We start from the raw sequence: 22,623 nt of genomic DNA, 5'->3' as shown, positions 1-22,623 counted from the left end.
TTTCCATCATGGCCGCTAGAGGTCTCTATCATCCTCTATGAGGAGAGCGCATTGACCTTTCCATCATGGCCACTAGAGATCTCTACCATCCTCTATGAGGAGAGCGCATCGACCTTTCCATCATGGCCACTAGAGATCTGTACCATCCTCTATCAGGAGAGCGCATTGACCTTTCCATCGTGGCAGCTAGAGGTCTCTATCCTCCTCTATGAGGAGAGCGCATTGACCTTTCCATCGTGGCAGCTAGAGGTCTCTATCCTCCTCTATGAGGAGAGCGCATTGACCTTTCCATCATGGCCACTAGAGGTCTCTACCATCCTCTATGAGGAGAGCGCATTGAACTTTCCATCATGGCCACTAGAGGTCTCTACCATCCTCTATGAGGAGAGCGCATTGACCTTTCCATCATGGCCACTAGAGGTCTCTACCATCCGCTATGAGGAGAGCGCATTGCCCTTTCCATCATGGCCACTAGAGGTCTCTACCGTCCTCTATCAGGAGAGCGCATTGAGCTTTCCATCATGGCCACTAGAGGTCTCAACCATTCTCTATGAGGAGAGCGCATTGACCTTTCCATCATGGCCGCCGGGAGTGGTCTGCCTGCCGCTCACAACGCATGCGCAATGAGTACAAAAACAAACGTTTTTGAAAGAAATATACCGCCAAACTGGTAAGTCAAAGTTACAAACGTTTGTTTTTAAAGTGTTTTAGCTATTGTTATTCTCCCGACATTGGCTGTAACGGCAACGAGAAATGTCACCTGTAAACTGTTCTACTCAGTCGCCTTGTGTATAAAATGTTAAAAGGTCCTTAGCTAGCTTTAACGTTAGCTGTTGTTGTTGACTTAACAAACTACATCCGTGTTTCGTCTAGGCAGTGTTCATGTTTGCTCGCTTTCAGATTGTATATCATTATCTATTTAGCGGCTATGTTTTTTCCCGTATATGCCTTGACAGCGTCTAATCTGACGCGGTATTTTATTCCCTAGTTAAAATTATGAAGCTTGTCCGGGGATCTCAACGCGTCCCGTCCCAGACACCTAAAGGCAAGAAGACAGGCGACAAGACAAATAAACCCGCTATAAAGACATGTCAACGGAGAATATCTCAGGTGAGAAAGTTCGGGAAGAATTAAACCTCTTGAGAGGAAACTGTAGCTAAAATATAGTCCCACTGTAGCTCAGTTGGTAGAGCATGGTGTTTTGCAACGCCAGGGTTGTGGGTTCGATTCCCACGGGGGACCAGTATTTAAAATGTAAGTCGCTCTGGATAAGAGCGTCTGCTAAATGACTAAAATGTAAAATGGTTCTCCTTTGCTTTCATCGCATCATTCTCACACAAGTTCTGTCTGCATGTACCCTCCCTCCCTTTTTAGGAGGAGCCCCAGCCAGGAACCAGCAGCCAGGTCCCTCTGCCAAAACCACAGAAGAAGAAGAAGAAGAAGAAAGGCGGCACAGTTGCAGGTCCCAGGAAGTTGAAAGGTCAGGAGAAGTGGAAAACGCTGACCAAGTCCTCCATTACGGCTCCAGACAACATACTGGGCCTGTCTACTGTGAGTAACATCCTCCATTATGGTTCTGACTGGGCCTGTCTATACTGTAACATCCTCCATTATGGTTCTGACTGGGCCTGTCTATACTGTCAGTAACATCCTCCATTATGGTTCTGACTGGGCCTGTCTATACTGTCAGTAACGTCCTCCATGATGGTTCTGACTGGGCCTGTCTGTACTGTGAGTAGCGTCCTCCATGATGGTTCTTGACTGGGCCTGTCTGTACTGTGAGTAGCGTCCTCCATGATGGTTCTTGACTGGGCCTGTCTGTACTGTGAGTAGCGTCCTCCATGATGGTTCTTGACTGGGCCTGTCTGTACTGTGAGTAGCGTCCTCCATGATGGTTCTTGACTGGGCCTGTCTGTACTGTGAGTAGCGTCCTCCATGATGGTTCTTGACTGGGCCTGTCTGTACTGTGAGTAGCGTCCTCCATGATGGTTCTTGACTGGGCCTGTCTGTACTGTGAGTAGCGTCCTCCATGATGGTTCTTGACTGGGCCTGTCTGTACTGTGAGTAGCGTCCTCCATGATGGTTCTTGACTGGGCCTGTCTGTACTGTGAGTAGCGTCCTCCATGATGGTTCTTGACTGGGCCTGTCTGTACTGTGAGTAGCGTCCTCCATGATGGTTCTTGACTGGGCCTGTCTGTACTGTGAGTAGCGTCCTCCATGATGGTTCTTGACTGGGCCTGTCTGTACTGTGAGTAGCGTCCTCCATGATGGTTTTTGACTGGGCCTGTCTGTACTGTGAGTAGCGTCTTCCATGATGGTTCTTGACTGGGCCTGTCTGTACTGTGAGTAGCGTCCTCCATGATGGTTCTTGACTGGGCCTGTCTGTACTGTGAGTAGCGTCCTCCATGATGGTTCTTGACTGGGCCTGTCTGTACTGTGAATCTCAGCCAATGTTCATCTGTCTAGGAACACAGAGGAGCTGTAACATGGCCACTGGCCCATCGGTGAACTGAAGGTTAAAATGGCCCTGGTTTAAGATTTCACTAGGTTGTTGTTTACTAACTGATTCATTAGTTAAAACCCTTTTCTCTCTGTTTCTCCCTCCCTCAGGTCTGTTCTGGCCGGAAGACGGACTAAGAAGGAGGAATCACAGAAACATCTGAACATTGTGAAAAACAGGTGAGAGAACAGAACTCAGTGGGTCCGCTGTCCCCAGTGCTACACTATGATCAGCATCGCCTAGCCCTGTACTGAGGGATAAGCCCATCCATAGATGCACTTATGTCACCCCAAAATACTGGATTACTCATTATTTTCATATACAGTATCAGTCAAAAGTTTGGACACACCACCTTCCAGAGTTTCTTTTATTTTTACTATTTTCAACATTGTTGGATAATAGTGAAGACATCAAAACTATGAAATAACACATATGGAATCATGTAGTAACCAAAAAAGTATTCAACAAATCAAAATATTTTTTCTATTTGAGATTCTTCAAAGTAGTCACCCTTTGCCTTGACAGCTTTCGACACGCTTGGCATTCTCTCAACCAGCTTCACCTGGAATGCTTTTCCAAAAGTCTTGGAGTTTCCACATATGCTAAGCACTTGTTGGCTGCTTTTCCTTCATTCTGCTGTCCAACTCTTCCTAAACCATCTCAATTAGGTTGAGGTTGGGTGATTGTGGAGGCCAGGTCATTGGATGCAGCCTTCCATCACTCTCCTTCTTGGTCAAATAGCCCTTACACAGCCTGGAAGTGTATTGGGTCATTGTCCTGTTGAAAAACAAATGATAGCCCCACTAAGCCCAAACCAGATGGGATGGCGTATCGCTGTGGTAGACATGCTGGTTCAGTGTGCCTTGATTTCTAAATAAATCAGTGTCGCCAGCAAAGCACCACCACACCTCCTCCTCCATGCTTCACTGTGGGAACGGTTGGAACCAAAAATCTCTAATTTGGACTCATCAGACCAAAGGACAGATTTCCACCGGTCTAATGTCCATTGCTCGTGTTTCTTTGCCCAAACAAGTCTCTTCTTATTATTGGTGTCCTTTAGTAGTGGTTTCTGTGCAGCAACACAGTCTTCTCTGAACAAATCAAATGTTATTTGTCACATGCTCCGAATACAACAGGTGTAGTAGACCTTACCGTGAAAAGCTTACTTATAAGCCCTTAAGCAATAATGCAGTTCAAGAAATAGTTAAGTAAAATTTAGTAAAATATTTACTAAATAAAAAAAGTAACAAGAAAATTACATAACAATAACGAGGCTATATACAGGGGGTACAGGTACAGGCTGGTCGGTGTGCGGGGGTACAGTAACCAGCAGGTAGCCTAGTGGTTAGAACGTTGGACTAGTAACCAGCAGGTAGCCTAGTGGTTGGGCCAGTAACCAGCAGGTAGACTAGTGGTTGGGCCAGTAACCAGCAGGGTAGCCTAGTGGTTAGAGCGTTGGGCCAGTAACCAGCGGGTAGCCTAGTGGTTAGGGCGTTGGGCCAGTAACCAGCGGGTAGCCTAGTGGTTAGGGCGTTGGGCCAGTAACCAGCAGGTAGCCTAGTGGTTAGGGCGTTGGGCCAGTAACCAGCAGGTAGCCTAGTGGTTAGGGCGTTGGGCCAGTAACCAGCAGGTAGCCTAGTGGTTAGGGCGTTGGGCCAGTAACCAGCAGGTAGCCTAGTGGTTAGGGCGTTGGGCCAGTAACCAGCAGGTAGCCTAGTGGTTAGGGCGTTGGGCCAGTAACCAGCAGGTAGCCTAGTGGTTAGGGCGTTGGGCCAGTAACCAGCAGGTAGCCTAGTGGTTAGGGCGTTGGGCCAGTAACCAGCAGGTAGCCTAGTGGTTAGGGCGTTGGGCTAGTTAACCGAAAGGTTGCTCGATCGAATCCCCGAGCTGACAAGGTAAAAATCTGTCGTTCGGCCCCTGAACAAGGCAGTTAACCCACTGTTCCTAGGCTGTCATTGTAAATAAGAATTTGTTCTTAACTGACTAGTTAAATGAATAATATACACTACCTTTCAAAAGTTTGTTTTCACTTAAAAATGTCCTTGTTTTTGAAGAAAAAAATTAAAAATTGTCCATTAAAATTGATCAGAAACAACGTAGACATTAAGGTTGTAAATGACTATTGTAGCTGGAAACGGCTGATTTAAAAAATAAAAATAATAATAAAAAAAGTTGTATCTTTTTAGGCTAATTGATCATTAGAAAACCATTTTGCAATTCTGTTAGCACAGCTGAAAACTGTTGATCTGATTTAAAGAAGCAATAAAACTGGCCTTCTTTAGACTAGTTGAGTATCTGGAGCATCAGCATTTGTGGGTTCGATTACAGGCTCAAAATGGCCAGAAACAAAGAACTTTCTTCTGAAATTCGTCCGTCTATTCTTGTTCTGAGAAATGAAGGCTATTCTATGCGAGAAATTGCCAAGAAACTGAAGATCTCGTACAACGCTGTGTACTACTCCCTTCACAGAACAGCGCAAACGGGCTCTAACCAGAATAGAAAGAGGAGTGGGAGGCCCCGGTACACAACTGAGCAAGAGGACAAGTACATTAGTGTCTAGTTTGAGAAACAGACGCCTCACAAGTCCTCAACTGGCAGCTTCATTAAATAGTACCCGCAAAACACCAGTCTCAACATCAACAGTGAAGAGGCGACTCCGGGATGCTGGCCTTCTAGGCAGAGTTGCAAAGAAAAAGCAATATTTCAGACTGGCCAATAAAAAGAAAAGATTAAGATGGGCAAAATAACACAGACACTGGACAGAGGAAAGCAAAATTTTTTTTTTTTCGAAATGTTTGCAAATTTATAAAAAATGTCAAACTGAAATATTACATTTACATAAGTTTTCAGACCTTGACTCATTCATTTTTTATTGAAGCGCCTTTGGCAGCGATTACTGCCTCGAGTCTTCTTGGGTATGATGCTACAAGCTTGGCACACCTGTATTTGGGGAGTTTCTCCCATTCTTCTCTGCAGATCCTCTCAAGCTCTGTCAGGTTGGATGGGGAGCGTCGCTGGACAGCTATTTTCAGGTTTCTCCAGAGATGTTCGATTGGGTTCAAGTCCGGGCTCTGGCTGGGCCACTAAAGGACATTCAGACTTTTTTTGGTACCCTTCCCCAGATCTGTGCCTTGACACAATCCTGTCTTGGAGCTCTACGGACAAGTCCTTCGACCTCATGGCTTGGTTTTTGCTCTGACATGCACTGTCAACTGTGGGACCTTATATAGACAGGTGTGTGCCTTTCCAAATCATGTCCAATCAATTGAATTTACCACAGGTGGACTCCAATCAAGTAGAAACATCTCGAGGATGATCAATTTCGAGTCTCATAGCAAAGGGTCTGAATTCTTATGTAAATAAGTTATTATTAAAAAAAAAAAAACTATTTTTTTTTTGCTTTGTCATTATGGGATATTGTGTGTAGATTTAAGGCTGTAACGTAACAAAATGTGGAAAAAGGGAAGGGGTCTGAATACTTTCTGAATGCATGTATATATGTTGAGCAACTTGAGCCTACTGTAAGATTTTTATTTAATTTAACTAGGCAAGTCAGTTAATAAGAACATTCTTATTTACAATGACAGCCTAGGAACAGTGGGTTAACTGCCTTGTTCAGGGGCAGAACGACAGATTTTTACCTTATCAGCTCAGGGATTCGATCTTGCAACCTTTCGGTTACTAGTCCAACGCTCTAACCACTAGGCTACGCTGCCGCCCCCTGGCACTGTCTTTCTTGGCTAACATGTTGACTGTATTCTGGTTCCAACGCTCTAACCACTAGGCTACGCTGCCGCCCCTACGCTCTAACCACTAGGCTACGCTGCCGCCCCTACGCTCTAACCACTAGGCTACGCTGCCGCCCCCTGGTACTGTCTTTCTTGGCTAACACGTTGACTGTATTCTGGTTTGAGGTTCCTGTCTAAACTGGCTCAACTGTCAGTCCCAATCCAGAAACAGGAAGTGACGAGTCATTCTTCCCGTCAACACCAGGAAGAGACTAGGAAGTCAGCTGTTGGCAAGAAGATCCTCGACAAGCTGGTGGTGAGACACAGGAAGGGGGGTGTGTGTGTGTGGTTACCTAGTCTGATGTTGCTACTGTGTGTCCAGGTGGAGCTGAGTGCTGTGGTGGGCTCTCTAGAACAGCTAGAGAAGGAGAGAGACTCTCTGGAGCACCAGTGTTCTAACCTCAGACAACAACTAGAACAGCAGGAAGAGAGTAACCAGCAGGTAAGACAAACCAGACCTTGGTTCAAATACTACTTCAAATATCTCATATGCTTTCCCCCACAGCCGGGGCCGTTCCGTATCCTTTCCGCTGCAGCCGGGGCCGTTCCGTATCCTTTCCCCCGCAGCCGGGGCCATTCCGTATCCTTTCCGCCGGGGCCGTTCCGTATCCTTTCCCCCGGGGCCGTTCCGTATCCTTTCCCCCGCGGCCGGGGCCATTCCGTAAATGGCCCAGCTAAACTTGTTCTGCGATAATGATAAATCAGCGATAAATGACAATAGATCCTTTGTGGGGGGAGGTTCTAGATCTGTCTGATATGGACATATTGTGATGATTGTTATCCAGCAACATAGTTACAAACTGTTTTTTTGAAGACATAGTTACTTTACGTTAGCAGCAGGGCTCTGAACCAGTGGTCTCACTGCCTCGTAAGACAACTGGCGCGGTAGCTTATGATTTAAAAAAAGATATTTCATCTAACATAACCAGGAAATGCATGATTTTATATTCCGATGTGTAACCTGTCAAAATAGGATCCGGAATGATCCGAATTGTTTTTATTTTTGGCTCTTCAGAGAATTTGCCGCAATTTTTTTTTTTTTTTTTTACGTAACGGCTGTTTTATTCACAGCCTGAGGAAGTGGGAACTCAAAACACCCTGTTGCTAACTCTCTAAATATCATCATATTGTTGCTAGATAGATTAATCAAATTAGCCTACATGTCCTAATTGTATATCAGTAAATGTAGACTAATATCCTACAGAAACTTGCCAGCGCTAGGCCTAGGCTACTTGACCTCTTCACTGCAAATCGAGCGCTCGGCTCGGCCTCGCGGGCATCAAAACCCTACTAACTACAGCCTTCTCCGGGTTGTAAAGTGGTGCCACGAACCCAATGTTACCAGGTCAGAAATGTATCATATACTAACAGAAAGCTGTGACTCCTCCTCTCTGGAGCCACGAACCCAATGTTACCAGGTCAGAAATACATCATATACTCACAGAAAGCTGTGACTCCTCTTTGGTGCCAATAACCCAATGTTACCAGGTCAGAAATACATCATATACTCACAGAAAGCTGTGACACATGTCTGTAACTAGAACAACAGTAGTTGCTTTGAAGACTTGTCTTTTTCCCTCAATAGTATTTTTAGCGACGGTTCTATGCTTGTGCTTCTCAGGATGCATCTGTCCCTTCGTGCTTCTCAGAATGCATCTCTCCCCTCCGTGCTTCTCAGAATGCATCACTCCCTCCTTCCTCCGTGCTTCTCAGAATGCATCTCTTCCCTTCCGTGCTTCTCAGAATGCTTCTCCCCCCTCCCCCCTCCGTGCTTCTCAGAAGGCATCTTTCTTCCTCTCCCCCCCCCCCCCCCCCTCCTCCCAGGCCTACAATTGGTTTTGTAATAGAAGGACTAGAAAATAGGAAGGAAGTCCATATTTAGGTATCTGGTCTGAGGCCTCTGGTGGTTGGTTCTTTCATTGACTGGAAAGCTTCCTCTTTGATGGGATCAAGTCCTCTCCTGCGTTGTAAATAGTACCCTATTACCTAAATACGGCAATATTTCCCCCAGGGCCCAAAGGCTCTGGTCAAAGGCTAATGCGCTAATATAGGGAATAGGCTCTGGTCTAATGCGCTAATATAGGGAATAGGCTCTGGTCTAATGCGCTAATATAGGGAATAGGCTCTGGTCTAATGCGCTAATATAGGGAACAGGCTCTGGTCTAATGCGCTAATATAGGGAACAGGCTCTGGTCTAATGCGCTAATATAGGGAACAGGCTCTGGTCTAATGCGCTAATATAGGGAACAGGCTCTGGTCTAATGCGCTAATATAGGGAACAGGCTCTGGTCTAATGCGCTAATATAGGGAACAGGCTCTGGTCTAATGCGCTAATATAGGGAACAGGCTCTGGTCTAATGCGCTAATATAGGGAACAGGCTCTGGTCTAATGCGCTAATATAGGGAACAGGCTCTGGGTCTAATGTCATTTGAGATGCAGACTGTGTGCTTCTGTTTATGTCTCCTTCTCTCCTCTCCCCCTGTTGTTTCAGATCCTCCAGTTGTCAGAGCAAGGAGTCCTGCGTCTCCCCCCTGTACCTCAGCGCAAAGACAGACCCTTACAGGTCAACAAGCAAGCTATAACACACACACACACACACACACACACACACACACACACACTGTTAAAGGAATTTTATATCTTGATGATGATAATAATCAATTCGCCTTGACTAATGCCCAAGGTTTGTAAGACAATGGGTTAAAATAATTAGGCAAGGACTCAGCTTTCTGCAAAAGGTTTCTGTAGCTTTATTCAGAGAACGTTCTGAGGTCAGGATAACAAAACAGTCATTATATAGTTCTTGCTTACTTACGCACATGCATTTACACACAATCCGTTGGTGACCTGCATCCCCCATAAACTTCTCACACTTTATCACTATCCAGCGCTCAGCCAGTTCTTTTCCCTCAAGGTTCAAGAACTCTTTGAAGCTTTCACTCCCTTGACCATCTGTCTCCTGGTGTCCCTCCTAATTGCATACACACATTTCTTTCCCTCTCCAGTGGTTTCTGGACTTTCCGGAACTAATCAGACTAATCGATCCCTACATTGATCATTACATTGATTATTCATTAAACCTGCTGTATGACTAATAATTCATCATGGTTTATTGATTCATTTACATTTATTAGATAATTCTCTTATCACACACACACACACACACACACACAGGTTTCCATGCATTTTGATAACCTGAGGCTGTCAAAAGAACTGGTTTTCATAGCTGTGGTTTATTGCGGCTGTGATCTGTGAGTTCTGTAGAAGGGGGAAGTGGCCAGACACATCTACGGCATTCTGCTTACTCCTCCATCCTGTTAACGAAGTTCTTTCAGGGAAGAAATGTTTTCTTTAATTTAAGAGCTCTCAAAAACACCTGGAGGTCTTTGACAGATACACTACTATTCAACGGTTTGGAGTCACTTAGAAATGTCCTTGTTTTTGAAAGAAAAGCACTTTTTTATTTTTCTCCATTTAAAATAACAACAAATTGATCAGAAATACAGTGTATACATTTGTTAATGTTGTAAATGACTATTGTAGCTGGAAACGGGTGATTATTATTATTTTTTTTTTATTATTATTATTTGTTTTTTAAATGGAATATCTACGTAGGCGTACAGAGGCCCATTATCAGCAACCATCACTCCTGTGTTCCAATGGCACGTTGTTAGCTAATCCAAGTTTATCATTTTAAAAAGGCTAATTGATCATTAGAAAACCCTTTTGCAATTATGTTAGCACAGCTGAAAACTGTTGTGCTGATTTTTAAAGACGCAATAAAACTGGCCTTATTTAGACTAGTTGAGTATCTGGAGCATCAGCATTTGTGGGTTCGATTCCAGGCTCAAAATGGCCAGAAACAAAGAACTTTCTTCTGAAATTCGTCCGTCTATTCTTGTTCTGAGAAATGAAGGCTATTCTATGCGAGAAATTGCCAAGAAACTGAAGATCTCGTACAACGCTGTGTACTACTCCCTTCACAGAACAGTGCAAACGGGCTCTAACCAGAATAGAAAGAGGAGTGGGAGGCCCCGGTGCACAACTGAGCAAGAGGACAAGTACATTAGTGTCTAGTTTAAGAAACAGATGCCTCACAAGTCCTCAACTGGCAGCTTCATTAAATAGTACCCGCAAAACACCAGTCTCATCGTCAACAGTGAAGAGGCGACTCCGGGATGCTGGCCTTCTAGGCAGAGTTGCAAAGAAATGGCCATCTCTCAGACTGGCCAATAAAAATAAAAGATTAAGATGGGCAAAAGAACAGACACTGGACAGAGGACCTCTGCCTAGAAGGCTAGCGTCCCGGAGTCGCCTCTTCACTGTTGACGTTGAGACTGGTGTTTTGCGGGTACTATTTAATGAAGCTGCCAGATGACGCTAGAACGCACCAATAGGATCTCGCCGGTGTAAACAGATGTAAATCTCCTGGCGTTGTGTTTTTGCCCTAATAGATCACACCAGCCAGTGGTCCCAGTTGACCGTCATTTTAATACCTGTTGTTAAATGGGAAACAGCACAGTAGTTGTGCAGGGTTTAACTGTATTGGATGGCTGTCAATGGTAAAATCTATAGCATGAAGACAACTGTGTTAGCAGTGGGATTATGTGACCGATTACGTCGGTGTATGCTAGCTAACACACTTATCTACAGCAATCATACGCCAAAGCACATCCCAGAAAGCCCCCTCAATCCCTAACAGGTACCATATACCCCTACACATGTATAAATCAGTAACGTACAGCAAACTTGTATTCAGAACGTGACCGACCACTTGCATCACATTTTCATACTGGGGGAGACCTGACGTTCCCGATCTCATCCCTATCTGCAAGCGGGGGCCCATCACAACACACTGTATTGTCATCAAAGTTGAACCAACCAATAAGAATGCTTGAACATTAAATACACATTTATTTAGAGGCAAGTGGAAACACAACCAACCCTGTTACACCAGGTCTTGCTTGGTTCTGCCCCCCTCTCCTAGGTTCTGCCCCCCCCCCCTCCTTGCTTGGTTCTGCCCCCCTCCTTGCTTGGTTCTGCCCCCCTCCTTGCTTGGTTCTGCCCCCCTCTCCTTGCTTGGTTCTGCCCCCCTCTCCTTGCTTGGTTCTGCCCCCCTCTCCTTGCTTGGTTCTGCCCCCCTCTCCTTGCTTGGTTCTGCCCCCCTCTCCTTGCTTGGTTCTGCCCCCCTCTCCTTGCTTGGTTCTGCCCCCCTCCTTGCTTGGTTCTGCCCCCCCTCCTTGCTTGGTTCTGCCCCCCCCTCCTTGCTTGGTTCTGCCCCCCCTCCTTGCTTGGTTCTGCCCCCCTCCTTGCTTGGTTCTGCCCCCATCCTTGCTTGGTTCTGCCCCCCCCCTCCCTGGTTCTGCCCCCCCCTCTCCTTGGTTCTGCCCCCCCCCCCTCCTTGCTTGGTTCTGCCCCCCCCCTCCTTGCTTGGTTCTGCCCCCCCCCTCTTTGCTCGGTTCTGCCCCCCCCCCCCACCTTGCTCGGTTCTGCCCCCCCCCTCCTTGCTCGGTTCTGCCCCCCCCCCTTGCTTGGTTCTGCCCCCCCCCCCCTTGCTTGGTTCTGCCCCCCCCCCCCCTCCTTGCTTGGTTCTGCCCCCCCCCCCTCCTTGCTTGGTTCTGCCCCCCCCCCCTCCTTGCTTGGTTCTGCCCCCCCCCCCCCCTCCTTGCTTGGTTCTGCCCCCCCCCCCCTCCTTGCTTGGTTCTGCCCCCCCCCCCTCCTTGCTTGGTTCTGCCCCCCCCCCCCCCTCCTTGCTTGGTTCTGCCCCCCCCTCCTCGTTGCTTGGTTCTGCCCCCCCCCCTCCTTGCTTGGTTCTGCCCCCCCCCCCTCCTTGCTTGGTTCTGCCCCCCTCCTTGCTTGGTTCTGCCCCCCTCCTTGCTTGGTTCTGCCCCCCTCCTTGCTTGGTTCTGCCCCCCTCCTTGCTTGGTTCTGCCCCCCTCCTTGCTTGGTTCTGCCCCCCCCCCCTTTGCTTGGTTCTGCCCCCCCATCTTTGCTTGGTTCTGCCCCACCCCCCTCCCTGGTTCTGCCCCACCCCCCTCCCTGGTTCTGCCCCACCCCCCTCCCTGGTTCTGCCCCACCCCCCTCCGCTTGGTTCTGCCCCCCCCCCTGCCTGGTTCTGCCCCCCTCCTTGCTTGGTTCTGCCCCCCTCCTTGCTTGGTTCTGCCCCCCTCCTTGCTTGGTTCTGCCCCCCCCTCCTTGCTTGGTTCTGCCCCCCCCTCCTTGCTTGGTTCTGCCCCCCCTCCTTGCTTGGTTCTGCCCCCATCTTTGCTTGGTTCTGCCCCCCTCTTTGCTTGGTTCTGCCCCCCTCCTCTGCTTGGTTCTGCCCCCCCCTTGCTTGGTTCTGCCCCCCTCCTTGCTTGGTTTTGCCCCCCCCCCTCTCCTTGGTTTTGCCCCCCCCCCTCTCCTTGGTTCTGCCCCCCCCCTCCTTGCTTGGTTCTGCCCCCCCCCCTCCTTGCTTCTGCCCCCCCCCTCCTTGCTTGGTTCTGCCCCCCCCCTCCTTGCTTGGTTCTGCCCCCCCCCTCCTTGCTTGGTTCTGCCCCCCCCTCCTTGCTTGGTTCTGCCCCCCCCTCCTTGCTTGGTTCTGCCCCCCCCTCCTTGCTTGGTTCTGCCCCCCCCTCCTTGCTTGGTTCTGCCCCCCCCTCCTTGCTTGGTTCTGCCCCCCCCTCCTTGCTTGGTTCTGCTCCCCCCCTCCTTGCTTGGTTCTGCCCCCATCCTTGCTTGGTTCTTCCCCCCCCCCCCCCCCCTCCTTGCTTGGTTCTGCCCCCATCCTTGCTTGGTTCTTCCCCCCCCCCTCCTTGCTTGGTTCTGCCCACCCCCTCCTTGCTTGGTTCTGCCCCCCCTCCTTGCTTGGTTCTGCCCCCCCCCCCCTCCTTGCTTGGTTCTGCCCCCCCCCTCCTTGCTTGGTTCTGCACCCCTCCTTGCTTGGTTCTAGAGGGGCCAGTTGTACTGTTAGAGGGGCCAAGCTGGGGCCAGTTGTACTGTTAGAGGGGCCAGTTACATTAGACGTTATTGTTGTCATATCATTTTCTTCACTGCATTGCAGGCATTAGCAGGCAAAAGACCATGTTCATAATCATCATTGTTGCCACTGTCTAATAACGGATGTAAAAAAAAAAGAACGATGGCAAAAAATTTGTAATGTAAAAATTATTTCATACTCCACATTTAGGGGGGCCACAAAGGGGGTCCAAAATTGTTGTCACAGGGGCATTGGCCCCCCCCCGCTAGTGCTCCTAAAGGGCCACCGTACACAGAAGTGGTTGTTTTAGGCAGCACTGAAAAGGCAGGGCAGGCCTCATGTTTGGAGTTCTTTGCAGTGTATAATGCAGTGCAGCCTAGCTTGTTTTACACCAAGACTCGGGGCTAAATCCCCGAAAGTCCAGGTCTGATGACGTCAATGGGCTGAAGCAAGCCTTCCACCCAGCCTAAGGTAATGCAGTATAGTCCTAATAATGTAGTCCAGATAGGGCTGAAGTAAGCCTGCAACCCAGCCTAAGATAATGCAATATAGTCCTAATAATGTAGTCCAGACAGGGCTGAAGGGAGCCTGCAACCCAGCCTAAGATAATGCAGTATAGTCCTAAAAATGTAGTCCATGTAGTTCAGACAGGGCAGAAGCAAGCCTACCACCCAGCCTAAGATAATGCAATATAGTCCTAATAATGTAGTCCAGATAGGGCTGAAGCAAGCCTGCCACCCAGCCTAAGATAATGCAATATAGTCCTAATAATGTAGGCCATGTAGTCCAGATAGGGCTGAAGCAAGCTGTAACGTCTGAGTTCATGTTGGCCAGCAGTCACAGTGGATCTCTACAGTCTGCTAGTAAAATTGCAAGGTCCCAGCACTAGATCTGTGAATCTCCCATATGTAAGGTCCCTAACGGGGATTTTTAGGGCACTAGATCTGTGAATCCTCCCTCCTTAGGGTCCGTCTACTCCTGGAGTCAGAAAAGTCATCGTTGAAGACTCTCTCGATGGTGGAGGGGAGCGAGGCGCGGACGGTGCGCCCCAGGCCTCGTGCAGCGAACACGTAGAGGACAGGGTTCAGGGAGCTCTTCAGGTACACCAGGAACAGAGAGACGTATGCCCCCGTGAACGACGCCCGGTACAGTCCCGCCCGGTCAGGTCGCCCTGCGGCCAGCGCCCGCAGGAAGCGGCAGGTAAAGTAAGGGACCCAGCAGGAGAGGAAGAGGAGCATGGTGAGGAAGAGGACCCGGTACAGCCTGGCCATCTGTCTCGCAGTCGCCGAAGAGGAAGAAGAAGAGGTGGATGGAGAGGTCGGTCCTGCGCCCCCTGCTTTCCCGGCGGTCCACAGCACGGCTACGTTACTCACCAGGAACACCGTCAAAGGCAGGAGGAACCCAGCGACCGTCTCTGTCACAAACAGCCCTGTGCTGTACCCCATGCTTTCCAGACACTGGGTAGTACCGTTGATCTCCAGCAGGTCTGCAGTGTGGAGGTAAGGGGCAGCCAGGGTAGCAGCAAGCCCCCAGAGGAGACCGCACACCAGGGGAACGGCCCAACGAGGACGCTTCAGACTGGACCAGACCGGTCTGAGGAGACACAGGCATCTCTCCACAGCCACGGCACACAGCAGGAAGGCTGCGGCGTATAGCCCCAGGCCTCTCAGGAATACCACCAGGCGGCAGGCTACTTTCCCAATGGGCCAGCTACAGCCGTGGGCCAGGTACGCCAGCATCAGTGGGGTGCGGAGGAGGAGAACCAGGTCAGCCAACGCCAGGTTCACGACGTAGACGCGGAAGCTACTGGCGCCACGCGTCTCCCCTATGCCCAAGCTGCCACGCCTCGTCAGGCGGCCACGCCCACGCCAGGCCAACGCATACACCACTAGGCTGTTCAAGGACACGCCCACCTGGGGACAGATAAGAGGAAGTGATGTCATAAACCAGCAAGACTCTGCAGGAACCTCAAGAACTGAAGCTATGCCAAGTGGGAATGGTCTTGTTCCAGCCCAGCACTAACACAGCTGATTCAACATGGCATGGTCTTGTTCCAGCCCAGCCACTAACCCCCCCTGATTCAACATCGGCACGGTCTTGTTCCAGCCCAGCACTAACCCCCCTGATTCAACATGGCATGGTCTTGTTCCAGCCCACCACTAACCCCCCTGATTCACCATGGCATGGTCTTGTTCCAGCCCAGCACTAACCACCCTGATTCAACATGGCCTGGTCTTGTTCCAGCCCAGCTTTAACCCCCCTGATTCAACATGGCATGGTCTTGTTCCAGCCCAGCACTAACCCCCTGATTCACCATGGCATGGTCTTGTTCCAACCCAGCACTAACCCCCACTGATTCACCATGGCATGGTCTTGTTCCAACCCAACACTAACCCCCACTGATTCACCATGGCATGGTCTTGTTCCAGCCCAGCACTAACCCCCACTGATTCACCATGGCATGGTCTTGTTCCAGCCCAGCACAAACCCCCCTGATTCAACATGGCATGGTCTTGTTCCAGCCCAGCACTAACCCCCACTGATTCACCATGGCATGGTCTTGTTCCAACCCAGCACTAACCCCCACTGATTCACCATGGCACGGTCATGATTAAAGCCGATTTTTGAATCAAGCGTGCTGGAACGAAAACCTAGACAGCAGTAACTGGATTGAAGTGGACTGAACTAGAATGAGTCTCTAGACTAGAGACTCACCAGGAAGATGAATATGGTGATTATCATCTGAGCGATACGGCCCGTCTCTGCCTGCCAGGTATCAGTACAGCCCAGTCCTTTACTGGGTCCCGCTGGGCTGGGAGACGGCTGGCTCAGGAACCACTGGCTGCTGTTCACAACGTTCATAGTGGCTCAGATAGGAAGATATACACCTGGAGCTGCAGGGAGGAGACCTGTGGAGACAGACAGCATGGAGATATATTTTAGTGTGGAGACAGACTAGCTAGACTACAGGGAGGAGACCTGTGGAGACAGACTAGCTAGACTACAGGGAGGAGACCTGTGGAGAAAGACTAGCTAGACTACAGTGAGGAGACCTGTGGAGACAGACTAGCTAGACTACAGGGAGGAGACCTGTGGAGACAGACTAGCTAGACTAGAGGGAGGAGACCTGTGGAGACAGACTAGCTAGACTAGAGGGAGGAGACCTGTGGAGACAGACTAGCTAGACTAGAGGGAGGAGACCTGTGGAGACAGACTAGCTAGACTAGAGGGAGGAGACCTGTGGAGTCAGACTAGCTAGACTACAGGGAGGAGACCTGTGGAGACAGACTAGCTAGACTACAGGGAGGAGACCTGTGGAGACAGACTAGCTAGACTACAGGAAGGAGACCTGGGGAGACAGACTAGCTAGACTACAGGGAGGAGTCAGACTAGCTAGACTACAGTGAGGAGACCTGTGGAGACAGACAAGCTAGACTACAGGGAGGAGTCAGACTAGCTAGACTACAGTGAGGAGACCTGTGGAGACAGACTAGCTAGACTACAGGGAGGAGTCAGACTAGCTAGACTACAGGGAGGAGTCAGACTAGCTAGACTACAGGGAGGAGTCAGACTAGCTAGACTACAGTACGGTGTAACATTGTATTCGTGTTTACCCTGTCACTGTTCTGTGACTGACAGCCTGCAGGACTGGTTTTATTGCCTCGTCCAACGTGTCCAGCTGGGTCTGGGTAACCAATCCTTCTGTTAATGTTAATGTTAATACATTTAATATACGTTTGATGTTCTAAAAATATTTACTCAGAGGCCCGGATTCCCAAATCCAGATTAAACCTTGTCACGGAAAAACAATTATTCTAAATGGAGACTTGCCATTGAAAGAGTGTTTAGTCCAGGACCAGGCTTTAGTCTGGGTCTGAGAAACCTGTCCAGAGAGGGTTTAACGTGTCAAAACCACATGCTTCCCGGTTCATTCATCCTCTGCCTGGAGTATTTCGGAGGAAATGCACAGTGAGTGAGTCAGGGATGTGTTGGGTGAAAAAGGAATGAGGACGATCCCACCCTGAAGTCATCGCAACCACAACCTGAGGTTCGGCTCACCACAACCCGAGGTTCGGCTCACCACAACCCGAGGGTCGGCTCGGCACAACCCGAGGGTCGGCTCGGCACAACCACAACCCGAGGGTCGGCTCGGCACAACCACAACCCGAGGGTCGGCTCGGCTCGGCACAACCACAACCCGAGGGTCGGCTCGGCTCGGCACAACCACAACCCGAGGGTCGGCTCACCACAACCACAACCCGAGGGTCGGCTCACCACAACATTAACATTTAACATTTAAGTCATTTAGCAGACGCTCTTATCCAGAGCGACTTACATGAGGTCGGCTCAGCACAACCACAACATGAGGTCGGCTCACCACAACCTGTGGTTCACTCCTACACTCTCTCTCTCTCTGGGCCTGTCTACACACATCAGACACTATTGTCCTACACACACACACACACCATTGGGGAAAAAACAGTTTGAATCTGAATCAACGTTGTTTCCACATCATTTCAACCAGTGATCACGTTGAATCAATGTGGAAAACTGATTGGATTTGCAAAAAGTCATCAACGTAGGGGCATTTAGTCTCTTTTTAACCTTTGAACCTAAATCTCAACCCAATGTAAATCCTGACTAGACGTTGAACTGATGTATGTGTCCAGTGGGACGCCGCTAATACTAATCTCTGTCTCTCTCTCGCGCTCTCCGTCTTTCTCCTCTGTCTCTTTCTCTCTCTCTCTCTCTCTCTCCCCTCTGTCTCTCTCTCTCGCTCTCTCTCTGTCTCTCTCTCTCCCCCCTCTGTCTCTCTCTCTCGCTCTCTCTCTTTTCTCTCATTCTCTTCTCTCTTCTCTCTCTCTCTGGGCCTGTCCATGCTTATCAGACATACCTAGCTACCATCCTAAGAATTACTAAATTACAACACACCCTGAACCACGCTCCAACACACCCTCACCTCCTCCAATACAGCCCCCCCCCCCCTCCCCCATCCTGCCTTGCAACACACCTTCACCTTCATGCCTCCGGGTCTACTTCCAGCACAATGGGAACGCTGACTTCTGCCAACTCACTGCAACTCTGTGTTCTCTGATAACTTATCAGTTTTCACTGACCGCTGCTGAGAGCCATGGCTTTTTATACAAAAACAACACATAGAAACGATTTCCATTTCACAAATACATGTGCTATTTTTTTTGTGATAAGATATATTTATTTAATAGATGGGTAGGGAAGTTTTAAGGGAAGGTTTGACTTACATGCCTCTGCGTCTGTCGGGCCGCCCTGTGCTTCTGAGACAGAGAGCGAGGAGGAGGAGGACAGAATAAAAGAGGAAGGAGTGGCTAGGCAGAATTTATTGATGCAATCTCTTGAGAAGGTAGCTTGCTAGAGGATGTGTTTCCTCTTCTCTCTCTCTCTCTCTCTCTCTCTCTCTCTCTCTCTCTCTCTCTCTCTCTCTCTCTCTCTACGAAGGCAACACTAAACACGTGGAGGATCATTACACGCCTCTGCGGATGCTTTTCCTTTCTGAGTTACATCTACAGGAAGGGTCAGGATTTACCAGGATTTACCATCTGATACAGTATGATACGTCTACAGGAAGGACCAGGATGGAGGATTTACCATCTGATACAGTATGATACGTCTACAGGAATGGTCAGGGTGGAGGATTTACCATCTGATACAGTATGATACGTCTACAGGAAGGGTCAGGGTGGAGGATTTACCATCTGATACAGTATGATACGTCTACAGGAAGGGTCAGGGTGGAGGATTTACCATCTGATACAGTATGATACGTCTACAGGAAGGGTCAGGGTGGAGGATTTACCATCTGATACAGTATGATACGTCTACAGGAAGGGTCAGGGTGGAGGATTTACCATCTGATACAGTATGATACGTCTACAGGAAGGGTCAGGGTGGAGGATTTACCATCTGATACAGTATGATACGTCTACAGGAAAGGTCAGGGTGGAGGATTTACCAACTGATACAGTATGATACGTCTACAGGAAGGGTCAGGGTGGAGGATTTACCATCTGATACAGTATGATACGTCTACAGGAACGATCAGGATGGAGGATTTACCATCTGATACAGTATGATACGTCTACAGGAACGATCAGGATGGAGGATTTACCATCTGATACAGTATGATACGTCTACAGGAACGATCAGGATGGAGGATTTACCATCTGATACAGTATGATACGTCTACAGGAAGGGTCAGGGTGGAGGATTTACCATCTGATACAGTATGATACGTCTACAGGAAGGGTTAGGATGGAGGATTTACCATCTGATATAGTATGATACGTCTACAGGAACGATCAGGAAGGAGGATTTACCATCTGATATGCATGTTGACGTTGGGATGAATCTTGTCCTTGAGGCAGAACTGAGCCATTTACACTAAATGAATAGTTCAAATTGTCAATATACACTGAGTGTACAAAACATTAAGAACGCCTTCCTAATATTGACTTGCAGCACGTTTTGCCCTCAGTACAGCGTCAACTCGTCGGAGCATGGACTCTACAGGATGTCAAGCGTTCCACAGCGATGCTGGGCCCATGCTGACTCCAATGCTTCCCACAGTTGTGCCAAGTTGGCTGGATGCCCTTTTGGATGGTGGATCGTTTTTGAAACACACTGGAAACTTTTGAGCGTGAAGAACCCCAGCAGCGTTGCAGTTCTTTGACACAAACCGGTGCGCCTGGGATCAATACTCGTACCCTGTTCAAAAGGCCCTTAAATATTTTGTCTTGCTCGTTCACCCTCTGAATGGTACACACGCACACACAATCCATGTCTCAATTGTATCAAGGCTTAAAAATCCTTCTTTAACCAGTATCCACCCCTTTATCGACACTGACCTAAGTGGATTTAACATTTGACATCAATAAGGGATCATAGCTTTCACCTGGATTCACCTGATTCATAGACTTTGTCCAGGATAGAGAGTTCACTAGAGATTCATAGACTTTGTCCAGGATAGGGAATTCACTAGGGATTCATAGACTTTGTCCAGGATAGGGAGTTTAGAGATAGGACGGTAATTATTAGCATCTGAGGGATCTCCACCCTTTAGCAGTGGGAAGACATAAACTGATTTCTAAATGCTGGGTATGGAATTGGTCAAGAGACTCACGTTAAAGATGTGAGCTACAGATTCAGTAATAATATCAGCTGCTATCTTTAACAGGTAGGGGTCCAGCTTGTCTGGACCTGCAGCCTTTAATAGTGGCTATGCTTTTGACTGGGTCTTAGAGCGTAGTATCGTCTAATGACTGCAACAGAATAAGATAGTATTTTTGTTTTGTTTCACAATGTTTTAACAGACTATTTCATCACGGAGGAAGGAACTCTTTTAGTCACTGGAGCTCTAAAGTAAAAAACGAAAATCTCTCTCTCTCTCTCACCCCAGCAGTTCTAATATCAATAGATGGCTGTATTAAGGTGTAGAGACAGGAGGTTCCAGGCTGTTATCTTCCATGGTCAATAGATGGCTGTATTACGGTGAAGAGACAGGTTCCAGGCTGTTACCTTCCATGGTCAACAGATGGCTGTATTAAGGTGTAGAGACAGGAGGTTCCAGGCTGTTACCTTCCATGGTCAATAGATGGCTGTATTAAGGTGTAGAGACAGGTTCCAGGCTGTTACTTTCCATGGTCAATAGATGGCTGTATTAAGGTGTAGATACAGGTTCCAGGCTGTTACCTTCCATGGTCAATAGATGGCTGTATTAAGGTGTAGAGACAGGAGGTTCCAGGCTGTTACCTTCCATGGTCAATAGATGGCTGTATTACGGTGAAGAGACAGGTTCCAGGCTGTTACCTTCCATGGCCAATAGATGGCTGTATTAAGGTGTAGAGACAGGTTCCAGGCTATCACAATGTTAGCTTACAATTGGCTCATTCATCCCCCTCTTCTCCCCTGTAACTATTCCCCAGGTCGTTTGCTGTAAATGAGAACGTGTTCTCAGTCAACTTACCTGGTAAAATAACAGAAAAATAACAAAACGTCTACCCCGACTCTGTTTTGGTAAAAAAAAGCTGAGGGATGGGCCTGGAGAAATGTTAACTAACTTTCAGATTACTAGACAGATGCAAGGAATGACCATCCATGATATCAAAATGATTGTTTTTTAACCATGTTATGAGGACTTACAGTGTTTGTTTACATTTACAATATTTACAAACATAGGAGAAAACAAGCTTATATTTCAGATTCTCATGTGACAGTTGAACTAAGCTCATATAAGTTATATTCTTCAAGAATTAATGGATGTGTATGTATATATATAATTTATAAGTCCAAATACGGATGTAGCAACTACAGATTACCTCTTTAAGTCTATCAAAAGTCTACGAGTTTAATCATGTGTCCATTAGACCTGTGGATTTATTTATTTTATCAGCATGAATTAGATTGATCAATAAAAGCCACACTTTTATTCTATAGGCTGGGATCCACACTATGCAGCTGTTATTCTATAGGCTGGGATCCACACTATACAGCTGTTATTCTATAGGCTGGGATCCACACTATGCAGCTGTTATTCTATAGGCTGGGATCCACACTATGCAGCTGTTATTCTATAGGCTGGGATCCACACTATACAGCTGTTATTCTATAGGCTGGGATCCACACTATGCAGCTGTTATTCTATAGGCTGGGATCCACACTATGCAGCTGTTATTCTATAGGCTGGGATCCACACTATACAGCTGTTATTCTATAGGCTGGGATCCACACTATGCAGCTGTTATTCTATAGGCTGGGATCCACACTATGCAGCTGTTATTCTATAGGCTGGGATCCACACTATGCAGCTGTTATTCTATAGGCTGGGATCCACACATGGTTTCGCTCGCTGTCCACTGGATTAAAAAACAATGATTTGATAGGCAGCTTCAACTTCTTGAATTCCACCATAAATTGGGTTCAAATACACGTTTAGATTTGTGATCAGCCGTCCACAACAACAACAATCCGTAAAGGCTCAAATCGCTAAATGAGAGAGCAGCAGCAGTGTGATTCGCGTCAATGCTCTATGTAGATATCAGTAATAAGTGATATCCGTATCGTCCGTAACCTATTTGGAGTGTCATCATAGTGTTCTCTGATTGGTGGTCAGTATTTGGTGTGTGATCATAGTGGTCTCTGATTGGTGGTCATCATTTGGTGTGTCACCATAGTGGTCTCTGATTGGTGGTCATCATTTGGTGTGTCACCATAGTGGTCTCTGATTGGTGGTCATCATTTGGTGTGTCATCATTAGTGGTCTCTGATTGGTGGTCATCATTTGGTGTGTCACCATAGTGGTCTCTGATTGGTGGTCATCATTTGGTGTGTCATCATTAGTGGT

At 48.0% G+C, this 22,623-nt stretch overlaps 2 protein-coding genes across 5 annotated transcripts; one reads left to right on the top strand and one right to left on the bottom strand.

Moving 5' to 3' along the window:
- The first annotated feature begins 569 nt into the window (after positions 1-569).
- Positions 570-11,328, top strand: LOC145865981 (uncharacterized). Of its 2 annotated transcripts, XM_082970869.1 has the most exons (6): positions 570-670; positions 989-1,110; positions 1,375-1,551; positions 2,611-2,679; positions 6,611-6,730; positions 8,781-11,319. In XM_082970869.1, exons 2-4 carry the CDS (start codon positions 997-999, stop codon positions 2,635-2,637), a joined length of 318 nt encoding a protein of 105 aa, XP_082826995.1. In that variant the 5' UTR covers positions 570-670; positions 989-996; the 3' UTR covers positions 2,638-2,679; positions 6,611-6,730; positions 8,781-11,319. The 2 variants fall into 2 exon arrangements, with proteins under 2 accessions (XP_082826995.1, XP_082826994.1); XM_082970868.1 differs by having other exon boundaries at positions 2,611-6,730; positions 8,781-11,328.
- A 1,837-nt stretch (positions 11,329-13,165) lies between these two features.
- LOC106575937 (C5a anaphylatoxin chemotactic receptor 1) lies at positions 13,166-18,593 on the bottom strand. 3 transcript variants are annotated; one of them, XM_014152687.3, is made up of 4 exons: positions 18,509-18,561; positions 16,862-16,949; positions 15,963-16,156; positions 13,166-15,160 (listed from the first exon to the last, which is right to left on the bottom strand). In XM_014152687.3, the coding sequence occupies exons 3-4, from the start codon at positions 16,107-16,109 to the stop codon at positions 14,186-14,188; spliced, it is 1,122 nt and encodes a 373-aa protein (XP_014008162.1). In that variant the 5' UTR covers positions 16,110-16,156; positions 16,862-16,949; positions 18,509-18,561; the 3' UTR covers positions 13,166-14,185. The 3 variants fall into 3 exon arrangements, with proteins under 3 accessions (XP_014008162.1, XP_014008166.1, XP_045569960.1); XM_014152691.3 differs by lacking the exon at positions 16,862-16,949 and having other exon boundaries at positions 18,509-18,593; XM_045714004.2 differs by lacking the exon at positions 18,509-18,561 and having other exon boundaries at positions 16,862-17,379.
- Positions 18,594-22,623: the final 4,030 nt, after the last annotated feature.

Source organism: Salmo salar, unplaced genomic scaffold, assembly GCF_965601325.2.
Source record: "Salmo salar unplaced genomic scaffold, fSalSal1 ptg000055l, whole genome shotgun sequence".
NCBI lineage: Eukaryota > Metazoa > Chordata > Actinopteri > Salmoniformes > Salmonidae > Salmo > Salmo salar.
The sequence above is the reverse complement of the archived record's forward strand: the minus strand, read 5'-3'. Positions and strand labels throughout refer to the sequence as shown.

Coding starts and splice junctions, on each gene's coding strand:
- LOC106575937 (XM_014152691.3), bottom strand. CDS start 16,109: ATGAACGTTGTGAACAGCAGCCAGTGGTTCCTGAGCCAGCCGTCTCCC. Junction 15,161..15,962: donor TCACCATATTCATCTTCCTG/GTGAGTCTCTAG, acceptor ATCTGTCCCCAG/GTGGGCGTGTCCTTGAACAG.
- LOC145865981 (XM_082970868.1), top strand. CDS start 997: ATGAAGCTTGTCCGGGGATCTCAACGCGTCCCGTCCCAGACACCTAAA. Junction 1,111..1,374: donor GTCAACGGAGAATATCTCAG/GTGAGAAAGTTC, acceptor CTCCCTTTTTAG/GAGGAGCCCCAGCCAGGAAC. Junction 1,552..2,610: donor ACATACTGGGCCTGTCTACT/GTGAGTAACATC, acceptor TCCCTCCCTCAG/GTCTGTTCTGGCCGGAAGAC.